The 18059-nt window shown below is 50.7% G+C and overlaps 1 protein-coding gene across 8 annotated transcripts in view; it reads right to left on the bottom strand.

The window, feature by feature from the left end:
* Positions 1–477: 477 nt before the first annotated feature.
* Positions 478–18059, bottom strand: part of ARHGAP17 (Rho GTPase activating protein 17) — an 80984-nt gene continuing 63402 nt past the window's right edge. For 2 of the 8 annotated variants that reach the window (XM_070413639.1, XM_070413643.1), the window contains 5 exons: positions 16769–16925; positions 15023–15256; positions 13003–13184; positions 8320–8901; positions 478–1217 (listed from right to left, as the gene is read on the bottom strand). In XM_070413639.1, coding sequence (XP_070269740.1) covers positions 1087–1217; positions 8320–8901; positions 13003–13184; positions 15023–15256; positions 16769–16925 — 1286 coding nt within the window. In that variant the 3' untranslated portion in view covers positions 478–1086. Of the gene's footprint in view, positions 1218–2499; positions 2857–5519; positions 5569–7343; positions 7380–8319; positions 8902–13002; positions 13185–15022; positions 15257–16768; positions 16926–18059 lie in introns of all 8 variants that reach the window. The other 6 variants (XR_011471303.1, XR_011471302.1, XR_011471304.1 and 3 more) reach the window with 6 other exon arrangements.

The following is an 18059-nucleotide window of genomic DNA, read 5'->3' as shown; positions in this document are numbered from 1 at the left end:
ACATCTCCAGCCGGTGAGACCAGGTGGCCCAGCCAGTGAGACCCAGGTGGCCCAGCCAGTGAGACCCAGGTAGCCCAGCCAGTGAGACCAGGTGGCCCAGCCACAGTGAGACCAGGTGGCCCAGCCAGTGAGACCCAGGTGGCCCAGCCAGTGAGACCAGGTGGCCCAGCCGGTGAGACCCAGGTGGCCCAGCCGGTGAGACCCAGGTGGCCCAGCCACAGCGAGACCAGGTGACCCAGCCACAGCGAGACCAGGTGACCCAGCCAGTGAGACCAGGTGGCCCAGCCACAGTGAGACCAGGTGGCCCAGCCACAGTGAGACCAGGTGGCCCAGCCAGTGAGACCAGGTGGCCCAGCCACAGTGAGACCAGGTGGCCCAGCCACAGTGAGACCAGGTGGCCCAGCCACAGTTCTTTGGTTAAGTGAACACACATACACACACCAGGTTTCCCTCCAAGAACAATCAAGTTTTCATATAAACCATAGAATATATTTAATTCAAATTAAACATGAAACTAGAATAATGTCGGTCCTTATCAAGTAGCAATTACATTGTTTTTAAAGAACAGTACATTTCTTTCTACATCCTGGCAATCCAACAAGGCACAGTACATCCAGTTGGCCGAGGTGGCGGATCCAGCAGCCACCATCGACGCTCATGGTGTGAGGGTTGAGACAGACCGCACTTCATGCCAACGACTCTGCAGCAAGAATGAAGGTCCAAGGAGCGGAGAGGAGGCCAGTTGCATAGTGAACGTGTTATTAAAGGGACAGTAACGCGCTGCTTCTGATTCACCCCGAGTGGCCGCCAGGGCCGCACTGATGCAGTGAGGAGCGCGGCAAGAGCGCTGCCTCCTCTAGGCTTGCTTGGTTTGTTTGGCGTGATGTCTTTCCCACATAAAGAAAGCCAAGTTCCTCGAGACACAGGTCATTCAGCTTCCATGGCAGCACTGCCGCTGGCTGACAGGCGAAGTCCTGCAGGCCAGGTTCTCTGCCTGCCACGAAAGCTGCTCACTGTTTGGTCTGCAGAGATCCGCCCGCCTGCCCTGTTCCCTCTCAGGGAGGAAGGGCCGCGGCGGAGCTTTCTTCACAGGGCGGTGCTTTCTGTATCATTGTCCATGTCCAACAAGAGGCGGCCGGGCACGTCTTTGCTGTCTGAGTCTGCGTGCAGGTCAGGAAAGACGCTGCGAAGCGGTTCTGACACCCTCGAATTGGCGTCTGGACAAAAACACGAGACGTGGTATCAGTGCATGGTCACACCTAAGAGGCCGCTCCAGGGCTCTGAGCAGCTGAGCCAGCCCCTGCACACACGTTCCCTTACTAGAGGCACCAGGAGCCCCGAGAAGTTGAGTCAAGCCTCTGAGACCCAGGGGCAGCTGCGTGGCAGAGCCACTCCCGCCTGCCAGCCCTCTGGGAGCCTGTGGCAGCCCTCGGTGCCACCGCACAAACTCGCTTTCTGAAGGAGGAAGGAAACTTCTCTCTCACCAGCGCCTCTGGCACTACCGGAGGCCTCCTGAGCACACCTGGGCTGCAGGGCTGCAGGAAAAGGTACCCTGGAGGCTGAGTTTCCTACTGGTAATGCTACTCCCTTAACCTCAGCATAGGTGGCACTTGTGGGGCTGTGCTGTGCCCTGCAGGCTGTTCGGCAGCATCCCTGCCTTCTACCCACTGGATGCGGGTGGCACACAACCCTCTCCCCACCCCCCCAACCAGAGAGGGCTCTAGGTACTGCCAAGTGTCCCCTGGGGGCACAATTACCCCTGGTTGACAATTACTAAGATAGATCACAAATCTCCTGCAAGTATTAATATTCTGTTTCTAAAATTTACATTTCCACTTTTTTCATGTCTTATGTTGGCAGGAACTCCTTTACCAACATGGCACATACATGTCTTCCTCAGGCCAATGCCCCTCACTCCCATGCTCACAAGATACCTCGACCAATCACAGCCCTCTTCCTAGCGAGGTGATGTGTCTCCATTCACTCACGCACAAATACTAGTACTTACTGAGCACCTGCCATGGCCAGGCACCTCCCTACCTGTGAGGACACAGCAGTGAGACACAACCCTAAGGAAGCCCTGGTCGAGCAGAGGAATTGTTTTTCTGGGAGATGGGTTCTAGCAAAGGACAGAGCTCCATTAGAGATTGTAGGGTTGGGGCAAGAGAGAAGGGAGTGTTCAGATCTGCTGCAGTTCCACTTTGCTGGTGAGAGCCAGTCGTATCGGGAGCAGGGAGAGAGCTAGAGAGGGAGGCGGTGTGCTGGGACCTCCCCGTGTGCTCCAGCGGCTTGCTGTCCTTGCTGTGGTGGCTTCACCAACCCCGACCCTGCTGGGAGTGCTCTGGGCGTGCTTCTTCCACCTGCTCCTCACCCACAGGCAGGGCTGGCAATGCAGGTACACTTCGGGGAGGCTCCCTGTTTTGAGACTGGTTCCTGCCCCCCCCCCCCCCCCCCCCCCCGCCCATGTCCCTATCGCCCTGAGCTGTAAGATCAGTTTACCTCCTGGGGTGTCCCTTTCCTCACATGGAATCCTGGGTTGGCAGACCTGTCCCTCAAGGTTTCCTATGCACCACAACGCAAGAGCAATTTCTAGCTATATGAATGCGGCAAGGTGTCAAAGAGTTCAGGTGCTCAATGTCATTTCAACATGGTCTGATGGTTACTGCAAAACCAACTGGATTGTCAGAATTGCACCCCCAATCGTACAGTCGAGGATGGTGTAGTGCACAGAAGAGCGGGTGTTTTGGATTGTCCTCAGAAGAAGGGAAGTCAGCAGGGCAGGGGCCGTGTCTATCTTGAGTCCATTGTGCCTCCAACAGTGACTGGGTAATAGCAGATGCTCAATAAATTTTGTGGCTGGCCAGTTGGATGGATGAATGAACGGATGGAGAAAGAACAAATGAATGGATGAAGACTCATCTAGCCCAACCATCTTTCCAATCCTCTCTTTCTATAGCCTCAGGTAAAGAAGGAGCCATGCCTCAAAGACAACGCTGGTACAAGAAATCCATTGCAAATTTACCCCCCTTTCCCGAGCCCAACAAGACAGGAACTATGGAGAGAGCATGCCCGGGGATGCACGATGCAAGGGGTGTGCACGCTAATTAGAGTCCTGCCGGTTAACACCTGTGTTCGCATGCAAACTCAACACCTACCAGCCACAGGTGTCCTCACAGGACAAACGTGCTTTTTGGTTACAGCACACATAAATTCGGGATTGGAACTTCTCTGAATGCCTCTAGCTATTCATGATGAACACACATTATTATGTTCTCAGGAGTTCCTTTCCTCTCCTCCAGCCTGCACTGTCTGCTTAGCTGAGGTTGGCAGCTATGTCTTTTTCTCCAGCCTGTCTCTTTCACATCAATCATTTCTTAAAAGAAAGCAACACATCTATTTACCCACAAAAAGCACGTGTGCAGCGCCACCTTCAGGAAGAGGCGGTCTCCGTGACAACGGCTGTCAGCATCAATACCATCCCCAGCCACGGTGCTAAGCACACGCCACAGCTCCCACTGAGCCCTGGGCAGCTCTGGACCACCGTCCACATAAGGGAGGGACACTCCGAGTCTCAATCCTCATCTGAGGTGACAAGGCCAGTGCGGGCCAGGGCTTCGGAGCCAGGCGGGGTGGACTCTGAAGTCCATTCTATCCGCATAATGCACTCCCTCCTCCCCAAAGGAATTTGTATGCTCTGTGGTGAGGCTCTGGAGAGAGGTTGAGTCTTAAACAGTCTGGTTCATTTTAGTAAGAAGGTTATTTCAGAAAACTGTAACATACTTCTAAACTTTCTGGCTCTGAATTTACATAAGACACCATTTTTCATTATGTGCATTGAGCACAGGTTGCTTGGAGCCAAGTTCATATGGCAGATGTTACATTAACCAAACAAAAGGAGGAGCCTCGCTCAGACAGCACATGTCCCGTGCACCGCTGATGTGGCTCAGGGGGCACGTGAGGTGTGCACCACTGATCGGGGCTCAGGCAACTGCAACCAGGTCCCTTCCTTTCTGTCATAATCAGGAAGCGGGCCTCTAGGGCCAGGACTGGCCCTCTGCACTTCAGGGCCTGTCCCAGAAGATGTCTCTGTCACATCAACACTGTTCATTATGTGCTGAGGCTGTAAACCACCCTTCACATCTCTAGGTTATTCTGACAGCCACTTCGACAGGTATCAAACCCAAACCCATTCTAAATTAAACTATCGCAGGTCCACCACCCCTCCCCGCCGCTCATCGCTCTCCGTAAACTGCGTCTGAGGGACGACTCCTTCCTCCTCCTCTTCAGTGTCTAGGCCGGGAGAGGCTTTTCTGTCTGCAACAGCCTCAGGCAGCTTTTCCTCTTTTTAGCCAAAGGAGATTCAGTACCAGTCTCATTGGCTGTTCACTGCAACATGACTCTGGTATCTACTTATGAAAAATAAACTGCAAACAGAAACCACTTAAATGTCCAACTATAAGCAATAATACAGCTGCTTAATAAAATATTATGCAGTCAACAAAAAGATGGTTATAAAAACTACATTACAATATAAGAAAGAGCATTTGATGTCAAGTAAAATAAAAATACAAGACCTGTATATGCCAAATAATTATGACCATGTACTCTCTTACCTTTTAGGGGGAGGAAAAACAACAGAATATGAACACTGGACTTCTTCAATTGTAGAAGGGAGCAGATTTCTTATTATTTCTAGGTCCCCAATCTGCTTTAATATCTATGCTTATTTTTTAATGCATTATTTTCATGATATAAAAATAGTTTAATTTTAATAAGAGGTCACCGAGAACCAGCAGTGTCGAGTTTTTAATGACCACTAAGCGAGCGACCTGTCCCACCGCCACCCAGCGGACGAGGGGCTCACACGACCCTCAGGCTCCTGAGGCTAAGGTGTGTCTTCCACTCCCGGGCCTGTCTTTTTAACCCACTGCACACGGAGCACCAGAATCAAACTGGACACCTGGGCTCCAACCCCCTGTATCCGGGTCCTAGCAGGCTGGGCCAGGCAGGGACGTTTTAAAATGCTAACATGACATAACTTTTTTCTAGATAAAAATGATACAGCTTCTATTTTTTTGGACCCACTGTGTATTAAGAACTGCAAGTGGTTTTTCTCATTTCATCAAATGCAATCCCCTCGTCAATAATTCTCACAAATGCCACCACTTTACAGACGACCCAGGCTGTGCCTGCTATTACATAAGAGGGGCATGCAGACCCGCACGTCCGACTCAGCATGCACTTCCTGCACCTCAGCCTTCCCGGGACAGAGGAGAGTGGGCGGACCCCTGCCACAGTCCCGAGGCCAGCCTGTGACCCTGCCCACACTGTGAACACACTGTACTCAGAGAATTAACAGCAAGCAGGAACGCACAAAGCCAGCCTCCTTAGGTGCATGCACTGTTAGTGGGGACACAAGCAGGCAGGGTTAGAGTGACTGGTTAGTAACAGGCATTAGTGCACAAATATGATCGTAAAGTAGCAAAAATGCTTTGGCCAATCAGGTGCCTTTTCCTTACCATTAAATATTCCAATTTCAGTTCTGACTGATTATGGCAGGTCATACATCTAAATTGTTTAATAAAATGTTGAAGTTAGAACACTCTGCTAAAACCCTCTACTTTAAAAACAGCAAGATGTGAACTCCTGTTCGTGTTATGCTAACGTTCCCCTGCTGTTTAGAGTAACAACGAAGAGGAGGCTCAATGGCGCAGATCGCCCACCCAGGTGCCGCCCCGCGCGGCCAGCGGCTGGCCCACACCCAACAATCTCCCCCAAGAGCGTATCCAAACCCCAGCCTCCATTCAGCTGTTTAAGATTAGATGTTCTGAACCAACAACCCGTTTTCAGAAACGTGTCTGTGTAAAGCTTCCCAGGTGAGAACTGACGTCGTGATAAAGGACTGCCTGTCAGAGGAAGCGCCATTTTTCCTTGAAATACCCAACGCTGTGTCCGAGAACGGTTCACAGCAGCATGACCAACACCCATGACCCATAATCTAAACACTGGTCTTGTGTGGGCTTCTAACCGCAGTCCAGGAACTTTAATACATTAGCAGTTAGTTCTGTAACACAGAGAGAACTGAGGTGACCTGGGATTTCTTAAGAGAATTTAAAGCATAGATTGATTTTTAAACATTGATTTAGCTAATAAAAAGAAAATTACTTTTACTAGGAATTTTTACTTATCGGATTATTGTAAAGTACAGAGCATTACAGTGTTGAAGCAGATCAAAAATAAAAAAACCTCTGGAATAAACACTACCCAAGTAACAAAAAGGTATTAAAAAACAGACGTAATTCTGGTTCATAGGCTTTCATCTAAATAAAAGGAAAAATCTGGGGAAAAAAAAATTTTTTTTAAAGCACTGGAGGGCGCCCGCTGGTCTCAAACCATCCTCGAGAGCAAGACTGGTTGGCACGTGAAGGCTGGGCTCGAAGGAACCGCTGAGCTAAGTGAACAGAGCCGCCCCGGGAAACACGCTGGAGTGTTCCAGGCACAGCCTCGGTTAGGGTGCAGTCCCTCCACTCTGTGACTTGCACACTGGGCAGCCCCCAATTTTTGGGCTCATCTCCAAGGAGTCGGGAAGGCAGAACCACACCTGTTCCCTCCTCCGTGTCTGACAGGGTGGGCTCCTGTTTTCCCCACCTGGTTTCTCAGAAAGTCGTCCTCAGACCCAAACTGTGCACAGTCTGGCTAAGCAGCCCACTGCAGGCTAAGGCTGGGGTCCGCTGAGGAGAGCCACTGTACACTACAGCCTTGCGCCATCTGTGCGTGGGCCCAAAGGCAAGATTCAGAAGGCCTTTTAAAAGCTCATATGGTTTAAGAAAGCAAATGGAAGCATGCTAGAATGCAAAGGGATTTAGTGTGGGATTTTTGGAAGATGATTTTTTTTGGTCCTGAAAATTTAAAACATTAAATTAAGAAGCTCCATGCAGTTAACTTGCACTTAAAATTAAATTTTATACAATTAAATATTAAAGCTCAAGACCAAGGGACACATATCCTATGCTGACTACACCCGAGCCCTCCTGGGCTGGATGTGACGAGCCAATCACTGACAGGCAATCATGCCGGGAGGAGCAGATGCTTCTGAAAGGCTTACCCAAGAGACACAGTCATAGCATCTTATCGGAGCACCTGAACTCGGGCTCTCAGCCGACTGACATCTACTCCTGGGACCCGAGCTCTGCAGCTCACAGAGCCTCTGACAAAACCAGTCCTGTCCCCCTGCTGCAGAGCGAGCGGCGCGGGCCAGGGCTGCTCCTGGGCACCAGCTCAAAAGCACACACACACAACACGGCTAGGCAGGGCAGCGGGCAAGCTGCTTGGGCGCTACCAACCTTAGTCCCGGGAGCCTTCCCCACCTGTGAGGGCATCTATTGGGAAACAACAAACCAGATGTGGCTTTATTTTTCTAAAACAGCAGAGGTGTCATCAGAAAAAAGTTATTAACCATGCAAACTATACATTATAGTCCTGAAAAAAATGTTATCAAAAGAAAGACTAGTTGGTTAACCCTCATTATATGGGGTACCAGTTTGGGGTGCCCTGGGTTCATTTTCAGCTAAGAAGTCACTCAGTATGGTTGGGAGGCCAGAGATATGTTCAGCTTCCTCTGTAAAAATAGCTCCACTAAAACAACAACAAAAAAGAAAAAAAGAAATAAATGAAAATAGCTCCACTGAGAAAAATTTAAAACTCAGCTGTTATACAAAATTGAAGTTCCTAAAAACACATTTAAAGAAAAATCCATTCATCCTACCCTTAAATCAAATAGTAAATCAAGTGCTTTGGGTGGAAGTTTTATTTTAAAATCATAATTAAATAAGTCATGCTGTGGACTGCCTGTGAAGAATGTCCCTTGGGCAGCCACTGCATCGGTGCGTCAGCACCACACCCACAGGGTCCCAGGGACCACGAGGACATCTTGCCTGTCCCGCTCCCTGGTGATCAAGAAGTCCCCTCCCTGAGCATCCAGTTCGCACAAACCACATGTGTTAAAGTTATTCCTGAGATGCTTCACCATGAACATGAGGAATTCACTGAAAAATGAAGCTCACGCTCGTGCAGTACAGGACCTGCCACCTGGATTGGTCACTGTCCTCAAACGTACATGGAGGCAGGTCCTGAACACGCACTGAAACTACCCATCAGGGCTCAGCAGACTTCGGGCTCTGCACCGTGCGCCTCTCCAACGGCTCGGCTGCTCCAGCACAAGCAGCAGAGACCACCGGGCGTGGCCCACACACAGGCTGGGCCGGGTTTGCACTACCTGCTATAGACCACCTGCAGGAGAGGGTACAAGTTCCTACTCACCCGTCACTATTTTGGAGGCAGTAGGCACTGCGCTGGAGAGGCTGCCATCCGCTGCTGGGTGGGCCCCAGGAGGGTGTGGGGGTGGGGGCATGCTGGGTCGGTTCCTGGGCTTTGGTACTGGTCTCGGTCTCGGTAAGGTCCCGGCATGTGGCTGCGCAGTCTCAGGGTGGCCCGCTGCAGGGTGCTGGGCGGCTGGCAGGCCCGGGCTCTGCTTAGCTAAGGGCGGAGTGCTGGGGGGCGTGGGCGTCCTGGGTGGGGTGTGTGTGGGCTGCTCCAGTCCCTGCTCCCCCGGCCTGGCCTGTGACTGCGGCGCCTGCGTGGGGGGCTGTGGTGGAGGGTGACTGGGTGCCTGCATAGGAGCCAGGCTGCCTGAGGCTCTCCGGGGCCCACACAGCTGTGAGGTGGCGCACGGCTGCCCGGGGGCTGGGCCTGCGTGCGGGACAGGAGGAGATGGACTTCCAGTGGCTGGCTTCAGTGACAAGCTGGGTGCCTGCTGCGCTGTCCCTGGGGCGCTCTGGCCCCCGGGCTGGCCAGGAGGTGGGTTTCCTGGTTTCGGGGGTGCTGGAGCAGGTTTCTTAACAGCTGCACAAAGAGGGAAACACCTTTCAGTAAGAACAGCACAGTGATAGCCAACTCCCCTGACCCAGGGACCAAGGGTGGCCTCACTGTTTAAGCCACGCTGCTGTCACTGCTCCTAACAGGATGGATCAGGTGGCACCTTACCTCTGTGGTTTTCCTCCTGAAGCCCAGAGACCCCATCTCACCAAGAGAAAAACATGTGACAAATGCAAATTAAGGGACTTCAAAATGCCTGCCTAGCGCCCTCCCAAATTGCCTCGGCCATGAAAACTCCAGGGAAGACTGAGAAAGAGAGCGGAGGCCATTACACAGACAGGATGGCTGAGTGCCAGGTGCCCTGGGTGGGAGCGAGCCTGGGACAGGAAATGGCCATCAGTGAAAAACTGGGGGCATTTGAACAAAACAGGGACTTTAGTTGGTTTCCAACTGTGACCAATGAGGTAAGAAGTTAACACTGGGGAGTGGGGAAGGGCACACTTAGCCCTATTTTTGCAACTCTTCTGTAAATCCAAAATTATTCCAGAATAAAAAGGTTATTTTTAAGAAGTACATGACACATTTATAGGCCTTTCAATACCTGTCGCTTTACAGACTCAGCGGTCGCCCTGCCCACAGGAGGCGCTGCTCTAGCCACTCAGCGCCCCGTCGGTGCCTGCACTTGAAGGAGAGCAGGGAGGAGAGAAGCGAGCGAGCTAAGGGTGACCCCGAGCACGACTGTCTGCTGCACACACCACAGACACTTGCTCTAAGTTCTCTTCTCCTAGAGGGCTTCATTTTTTTTAATAACAGAAATTCTACCAATTCCAGAATCATTTGAGCTATACGATAATTCTAGATAAAAGTAAAACCCATCGGGCAGATGGCCTCAGAATTACTTCTCTAGGGGAGCGGAATCACACCCTCCCTCCTGACACCAGCCGAGGTCAGCGTCACTAAGGGTGGGAACTTGGTACTGAGGAGGGTGGGATGGAAAACGATGCTGTGGAGTCCTGGTTTGGGGCTGGGAGGGGTGGTGGAGAGGAGAGACTGAAGCATTTTTCAAATTCTGCTGAGGTTCCACCAATCCTTCCCCATGGGAGAGGGAAATGAAGGGAGGAAATGACCTTGCATCGCTCACCTAACACATCACCAGCCCCAAGGCAGGCTCTTTGCATAACTGTCTCACCAAGTGTCACAAGCTCCCTGCAAGGCAGCACTGCTATACCCATTTCACAGTGGAGAAAACCAAGGCCAAGTGTTTGCAAGAGGTCACACAGCTGTTCTGTGGCAGGACAGAGGCCCACCACCATGTCCTTAGACTCTTTTCCTCTTTCTCATTCCCGTAGTGCCTGGCTCCCTGCTCACAGGCCCAAATTCAGGAAGGAAAAGGACGGAGTTTGCACTCTCTGCTGTCCTGGAACTTTTGACCTGGAGACTCGGAAGACCTTTCCCCACAGAAATAACCAACCAACTGACAAAGAAAGTAGGATCATTCCTGACATTTGAGGGTGCTGAAGGAATTGGAGCAAAAGTATGAGAGCAGCAGACAGGGCAATGGGCCCCAGTCCCACGTGGAGGCCAGACCGGAAGAAAGGAAGGCCTTGTCTAAGACCACCTAGAAGATGCTGGCAGGTGGGGACGGGGGTAGGGGAGGGCAGAAAGGATCAAACTTCCTGTGAGGAAGCCTGCGGTCTGCGATTGCAGGGAGCAGGAGAGGTAATACCCCTAATGTGGCTCAGAAGTCAAGTCTCAATCTGCAAGCAGCATTACCGCTGGAATCCAGGTAGAGAAGACTTCATTTTCCTCAAACATCAGTGGGACACAGATGAAGACGATGCGGCTCAGAAGAGAGAGGGACAGCTTTAAGGAGGATAGAGTGGAGTCTGTGACCAAGCCGCGTACCTGAATTTGTCTCTCTGTCTGCAACCTATAAAAATTCCACCTAATATCTTGTAGTGCTTTTTAATTTTTAATTTTATTTTATTCTTTTATTGTCTAAAGTTTTACATAAGTCTCCTTTTTCCCCAACTGACCCCCCGCCATGTGTAGTGCTTTAAAAAGACAACGCTTTCATAGGCAGACACATTACATTTAACCCCCACAATGTTCCCCTTAAGAAGACATTTTATTTCTACTTTACATTCGTAAGAATTAAGTTAGGAAAGGTCAAATTGGCAGACTTTAACCAGCCATGTGAAATTAGGCAAAAGCTAGAACTCAAATTTTGAGCCTAAGGCCTTTTCCCACTGATCACAATGGCCTCTTATGAGCAGCACCAACCAATCCATGGGAAATTGTCCAGCTCTCCTGAGTCTGTCCCTTCCTGTGGCCACCGCTATCCCTTGAGGTGTGGCCTCATTGCTTTGTGGGCATCCCTGCAATAATGTGCCTCCACTATGGCCAGGTCAACCGTCTAAAACCCTGCTGCTGTACCCACTCCACTCTACTCAGAAGGACCCACTGCTCGGCGGTCCTTCCCTCGCCCTGGCACTAAGGACCCCCACTGCTGCCTGCCTGGCCTGCCCCCTCTGCTTTGCACTAGACCCTGGGCAGCAGGAGCAGTGTCTCTGCTGTGCCCCATGAGAGTGCAGTTACCAGGGACGTGCATTTATACATGAGCCTCAACAACAGGAGCGCAGCCAGAGAGAGAGAGAGAGAGAGAGAGAGAGAGAGAGAGACCCAAGTCAACGAGTGCATGGGAGGTGGGCTGTCACCGCCCACACACTTCAATGTGGGCATCCCTCATGCTGACATCGTTTTTGGTTCTCGCTGAACACACTTTTTAAATAACACTCCCCTAAACTCAAGTCAACAACGGAAACTGAGCTCTGTTAGGCAGAAGCCTAGACACGCTGGTTTCCTGAGCCTGCCACCGGGACCCTCAGGAGATCTAAGGTCCTGCGCATGATTCCTGTCAGGCACTGGTCCAAGACCTGGCTCGAGCCGGAGACACAACCTCCTGTGTGCAGCTCACCTCAGTTCAGTGAGAAGTGTTTACCCAAAATATCTGGGTGTTTACCCAAAAGAACTGAAATCATCACCTCAAAGAAATACACTCCCATGTCCACTGCAGCACTAGTCACAGCGGCCTCAGTGTCCATCAGCGATGACTGGACAGAGAAAGTTGTCTATACGTGCAATGGCATATTCAGCTTTAAAAAGAAGGAAATTCTGCCATAATTGACAGCCTGGATGAAACTTAAGGACCCTATGCTAAGTGAAATAAGCCAGTCACAAAAGGACAAATACTACAAGATTCTGTTTGAGAAATCTAAACTAGTCAAATTCACAGAATCGGAGAGTGGATCGGTGGCTACCAGGGCCTCTGGGGCCAGAGTACTGGGGAGTGACTAGCCACAGGAATAAAATTTCAATTATACAAGAAAACAAGTCCTAGCGACTTGCTGTAGATGCTGTCCTATCACACATCCTGCACACTAAAGCTGTGAGACAGCAGATCTCATGTTGTGTTCGTATCACAAAATAAAACTAAAAAAACACGTGAAGGTGTGGGTCAGAAAATTCGGGAAAACGAGTGCAGAGCCCTGAAGAGGGAATGAGCTCAGTGTCTGACCTGCATGGCTGGAGGGCAGACGTGCGTGAGGGGAGTGGGGAAGGCTGGCTTGGGTGGGCTGCAGGGAGCCACTGGAGTTCCAGCCCAGAGCTGACACGACTTCCGACCTGCTTGGTGCTTTTCAGCATCCCTGGCTGTTGGGAGGAGGACCACTGGGGATGCTGATGAGAACAGTCCGATTTCATGTTAATTAGGGCCCAGAAACCTGGTCCACCCAGAGGCCAGTGGCTCCCGGGCCTGCAGAGGCTGTGGCAGCTCCACACTAGAGCGAGGGTTGAAATGCCAGACTCCTAGAGAACAGGGCGTGCTTGTGGGAGATGACTTTTTGTTTGTTAGGCTCCCTCGCTGAAACATTTTCTTAAGTGACTGCTTTTCTGTTCTCCATTTTCATTTCCCTTTAGTGACTTTTGTTAATAGCTGATCTTTCTGCCTGCCGTTTCACACGGGACAGGCACGGCCGGTCTGCTGGGAAGTCGGACACCCTCCCTGGCTCGCACGCCCGAGGCGCTGTGCACATCCCCGCAAGGCACAAAGCAAAGGAGGCCACTTACCTCGCCGCAAAGTATGAGGACTGGAGCCAGTGGAGCTGTGCGCTGGGCTGACGGAGAGCTGATGGGAGCCGGCAGGGGGCTGCCCCTGTCCCTGGCTTTGGCCACTGGCCACCTGAATGCTGTTTCTTCCCGGCGCCAGTGTGGGCACAGCTGTAGCTGCAGAGTCCTTGGGCTTGGGAGGACTGAGGGGAGTAGAAGTCCAGTTAGATGGCAGGTAGGCAGGCCCAGCCGGAAAAGCTAAGCACACTAAACACAATGAAGTTTAAATAGTTCGCACTGTCCTCGAGAGCTAGCATTGACTGGGTGCCACACAGGACTCACTGCATCAGACTGTCTTCCACGCTGTGCCACTCAAACATCAAGAGAGAGACCATTTCACAGCACCCAGGACATTTCAAGTACTTAAACTGGGCAATATTTAAAAATGTGGAAGGCTTTCGGACTTCAAAATAATGCAATTTCGACACACGTTATATAAAACTAAGCAAAAGCTATGGCCAAGCACGAAAGCTCTGGAATACAAAGTGCTCAGCTGCCATCACTGGTGTGGCCTCAGGAAAGAGGAACTCTGAGAAGCGAAGTGACGGAGAGCTCAGAGCTGGTGGCAGTGGGTGGAAATCAGAACTCAGGCCCTCGATGTCCTGGCTTAGAACTTCTCTCTACGCTCAATTTTACAGCTACATTTTGTCAAGGTCACCAAAGAGGGTTACACACAACCTCTAAAATACACGGTGAAAGAGCAAACTGGTGGCTGACATTCCCCCTGTCCTGCTGTAGTGAGGACTCATTATTGTCTTAAATAACATATTTAGCCTTGATTAGACCAATGGAATGCTACATTAAGTAAAAATGTGTGAGTTCACTAATACTATTTTCTCAAAGAAAAATAACTAAACCAAAACAAATACATGAAAGGAGTGGCAATGACTGACAAGCCAACATGGAGCCCTAGGAAGTTGAAGGTATTTATTTTTAACCAAAAAGTGAACTTCCCTGAGTTATGCAAGCAGAAAGGATTCGGGAACACTCAGAGCTTTGTGGCCAGCTCTGAGGAGGTGGGAGTTTCTTATCTCTGATGCAGCATCAGGCATCACTAGGCACGCCCTCCAAAGAAGATAATGTGAGAGTTCTTCCACACAAATCCATCTCCGTGTGGGGAAACTCCCCTGTGGATACACAGCCCGTCCTTGTTTTATGCATTTATTTTCCTTTTTATATGATCGTTTGGTGCTTTATAGGCAGCCAAAGTAGAGCAAATGACGAGAGTCAGCACACCGCTCATCTTTTATAGCTGCTGCCAGCCTGCACCACCTGAGATGCCACCCAAGTGGTCATCTGCCCAGGTCAGTGTGAAGAACTAAATCCATGCAAGTTAAATAAAAGGTATTTTTCCTTGGAGTTGCTATACATTTATAGTCCACTCCAGGTGACTGAGCAGAAAGCAAAACAACAGAAAAGCCTTTTCAGAAAATCTATCATCATATTTCATACCTTATACTCATGTATCAACTCCCTACAAGACAGAAAGCTAGGGAGTCACCTGGTGTGCCTGGTACAGCACTGGCACATACTACTCAGTACTCAGGTATTCAGTGAATCTGACTGGATGGGGGGATGGGTGGATGGACGGACGCACCAGGAATATTATAACCTTACTTGCTACATTGAAACGTTTACTACTAGCATATTGGATGACAATAAGCAAATGGTACGCAAACACTGAGTACACATCAAACAGGGGAAAGAGATTTATAACATTGCTAGACACCTCCTGGTTTCCAGCTCCCAGCACTGAAGCAGTTCAGTAAAGAATGCAAACAAATGTGCATTCTTTGGAAAACAGGAAAGGAAGCAAGCAATTTAGTCTTTTTCTCCATCCAATGCTCACCAGAGAAAGAAGGCAAATATGTTTTCCTGCATGCCAGGTGACTCTCAGGGCATGGGTGCTGTGCCTACAGGCCAGCACCTGCAGGAAGGCGAGGGCGCCCAGCACCCACTGTCAGCAAAGCCAGCCCCTTACCTGCTGTCGCCTGGGCTCGGCCCCTGCTCCAGTGCGCACGCAGAGGAGGGAACAGGCCCACCCCCTGCGCTGCTTTCAGCCCTAGAGCTTTGGGAAGGGGGCTCTGGGCCAGCAGGAGCCAAGGTGCTGCCATCTGTAGGCGGGAGTGGCGGCTGGAAAGCAGGGGATACGTGCTTTCTATTTAGGGTGCCACCCCGCCGGTAGGCCTGGAAGTCCATAAGCTTCACACCAAAGCTACACAGAGAGAAGAAACAGTCAACACACCATGCGAGCCAATAACAGACAGAAGCCCATTGGTCCACGCGTGTTAAAACCCACACGGTACAGCCACCCAAGTTGCCCAGCATGCGGTGAAGCAACAAGGACCAGGTGGATGGCCATCCCTAGTACCGAGGCAAGCAACTCGACTTGGCCTCTCCCCTGCGAGAGCCAATGGGCCTGGTACTGACCAGAGTCCTTCTCAATTGCGCAGGAGCAGCTGACACACGCAGGCAGACCGCAGCGTGAGTGCGTGACATCACGTGAACCTGTTTAAGTCCACGTTACCACACACAAGCGCATGGTCTCAAATGTGTGTGTGGGAGTCCTACCAGGGCCTCTTCAGCCCTGGGCAGAGGCAGGGGTGTGAGCAAGAGCAACTGAAAGCGTAGGGCTGGGAAGCTGCTTGGGGGCTGGACCTGGGGACTGGAGGACAGGGCAGAGGAAGGCTCACTTCCACTTAAGCCCACTGTGTATAAACTTCAAAACTTCTTTGTTTTTAGTTCAAAATATAAGAAGATTTATGGCTCCCTGAGCATGTGTTTCTGGTGGGAGCCTCCCCAGGCAGATGCCAGAGAACTGCTTACTGTGTGCTAACTAGAACCCTAGTTTAAGGAACATTCTGTAACTTAAATACATGAAGGCAGATCTGCTATGGCCGCTTGTCATCAGGAAGCATTGCCGCTGTGTGAAGGGAAAACTTCTGCACAGCAAACGTGGCTTCAGAGGGACAGAAGAGGAAAACATTTTCCTTTGCAATGGGTTAAAAAAAAAAACAGAACAAAAAGACAAACCTCACTCTAAGACTGGGCAACTAAAATAAGAGCTTGTGTTTTAATGCAATGACTTCGGGTGACATAACCACCTCCACGCAAACAGGCACGCCCTGAGCAGCGCCTCTGCCACCCAGCCCTGCTGTGGGCACAGCGCCTTCCCTCGCAGCCCTCCGCGACCTGAGAGCCCTCCACCTGAGCCGGGAGCCTCTACGGAGACGTGCGGCTCCCGCTAAGTTCAACACAGACCCTTCTCTTCCAGAATCAGCCAGACTGAGGCTTCTCAGCTGAGCATCAGATTCAGTGCTGGCTCCCACCAAGGGTCCAAGTTATGCCAAAAATATGCCTCTTTTAAACAATCACACAACTCACTGTTGAGTGGTGGGTTGTTCTCATGCCCACTCTTGGACGTAAGTCCATAATGTTTAACTTTTTTCTTATTCCCTCCACCCCCCAGGCAAGTACATTTAGGTGACGTGTAAGACGCCAGTGCACCGTGGGGGCGACCGAGCAGCAGGTAAAGTGTGAATGCCCACAGCACATGTGGCCTGAGAAGCTGGGCACCGACTTTCTGGCCAGAGCAAGGTTTGCAATGAACTAGAGCTGAGTGCCGAAACTATCTGGGCTCTAGCAGGCCTGGGCCGCACAGGCCTCCGAGGCAGTACTGCCGCCAAGGGTTTAACAACGCCGGTTTGAAGTGATTGCTCTCACACACCTCTCCTTCTTCACCAAGTCCCCTTCCATCACCGCCATGCTGGCAGGTCGCTTCCTCTCCAGGGTTCCCGAGTCAGAGTCATTTCCAGTGTGGGATGAGTGGTTGGAGTTTGGGGGGGCAACAGGTACGAATGCTTCTGATACATTAAATTCCACCTCTGCAGGAAGAGAAAGGCACAGTGAACATGAGATGCAGAGGCGGGGGGGAGGGGTGAGGGGGCTGTAAGACACCCCTGGAACAGGAACTTCCTCTTCATCCGTGAGCCTCACTACTTCCTAAGCAGAAGCCCACACTCCCCTCTTCTACAGGACGCTGACTACACCAGGGAGGCAGGACGGGACCAGACGGGGGCACGACTCAGAACATGTACACGACTCTGCTGTCTTTTTGTAAACAAACACAAATACGAAAAAGGGGCATGGATAACTTATTTGAATAATGAAGTGTGATATTATTCAGTCTGACATAAAATGGAAATAAAAGGCAATGTGAACTCCGTACTGCCTACAGCAGCTTTCACATGCCTCTTTTTCTCCAAGGAGATCTGGGGCAGAATGCCAAGCGGAACCTCAGTTCTCGAACTTAATTCATTCCAGGAGGCTGCTCGAACACTGAAGCATTTTTCCCTTAGAAATAATGTAAATTGATTAATCCATTCCAAATGATTCCCTGTTTTAACCCTTCTTATATACAGTGCATGTCTAATGTATTGTTTAATCTATAAACACTTTAAAAACAAAAAGGAAATGAAATGTACAGTAAAAAATGAAAATTTAGTAGTAAGAAGCAGTAACAAAAGCAAAAACACATAAAAATATTCACAGCACAATTTCCTGAGATGTTAACTGTGCTGACTCATGCTCGCGCATTCTCTCTGTTTATTGCCTGAGAGATGCGTGACTGATCATACAGGCATCAGCACGAACAGGTTGTCAGTTGAGAAGTGGACTGTTTGAGATGGGAGACATTGAGAACCGAGGTGTAACTGCACTCATTCATTCATTCACCCACCCTACATTTCCTGAGCAGCCTCCGGCGTGAGGTGTGGGTTCTGAAGAAGACTGGTGAAGAAGAGATGAGCGTGGCCCTGGCATCGTGGAACTTACACTCCAGGGGACCTGACACCAGGGCTGCTCCGGCAAAGTAGGGATGGGAGGTCCAGACGTGGACCAATCTTCCAACACTTGCCCAGCCAGTACCCTCAAAGGGGCCATGGAGTCTAAGATCCCAAGACTGCAATGCAGGTAGTTTACAAACTGATTGCCTATAGCAGGGGTGGGGAACGCCTGGC

This window comes from Myotis yumanensis, unplaced genomic scaffold (assembly GCF_028538775.1).
Source record: "Myotis yumanensis isolate MYYU_CA2020_CCGP unplaced genomic scaffold, mMyoYum1.0.hap1 SCAF_4, whole genome shotgun sequence".
Lineage (NCBI taxonomy): Eukaryota > Metazoa > Chordata > Mammalia > Chiroptera > Vespertilionidae > Myotis > Myotis yumanensis.
Note: the sequence above shows the minus strand (reverse complement) of the source record. Positions and strands in the feature narration are given on the sequence as shown.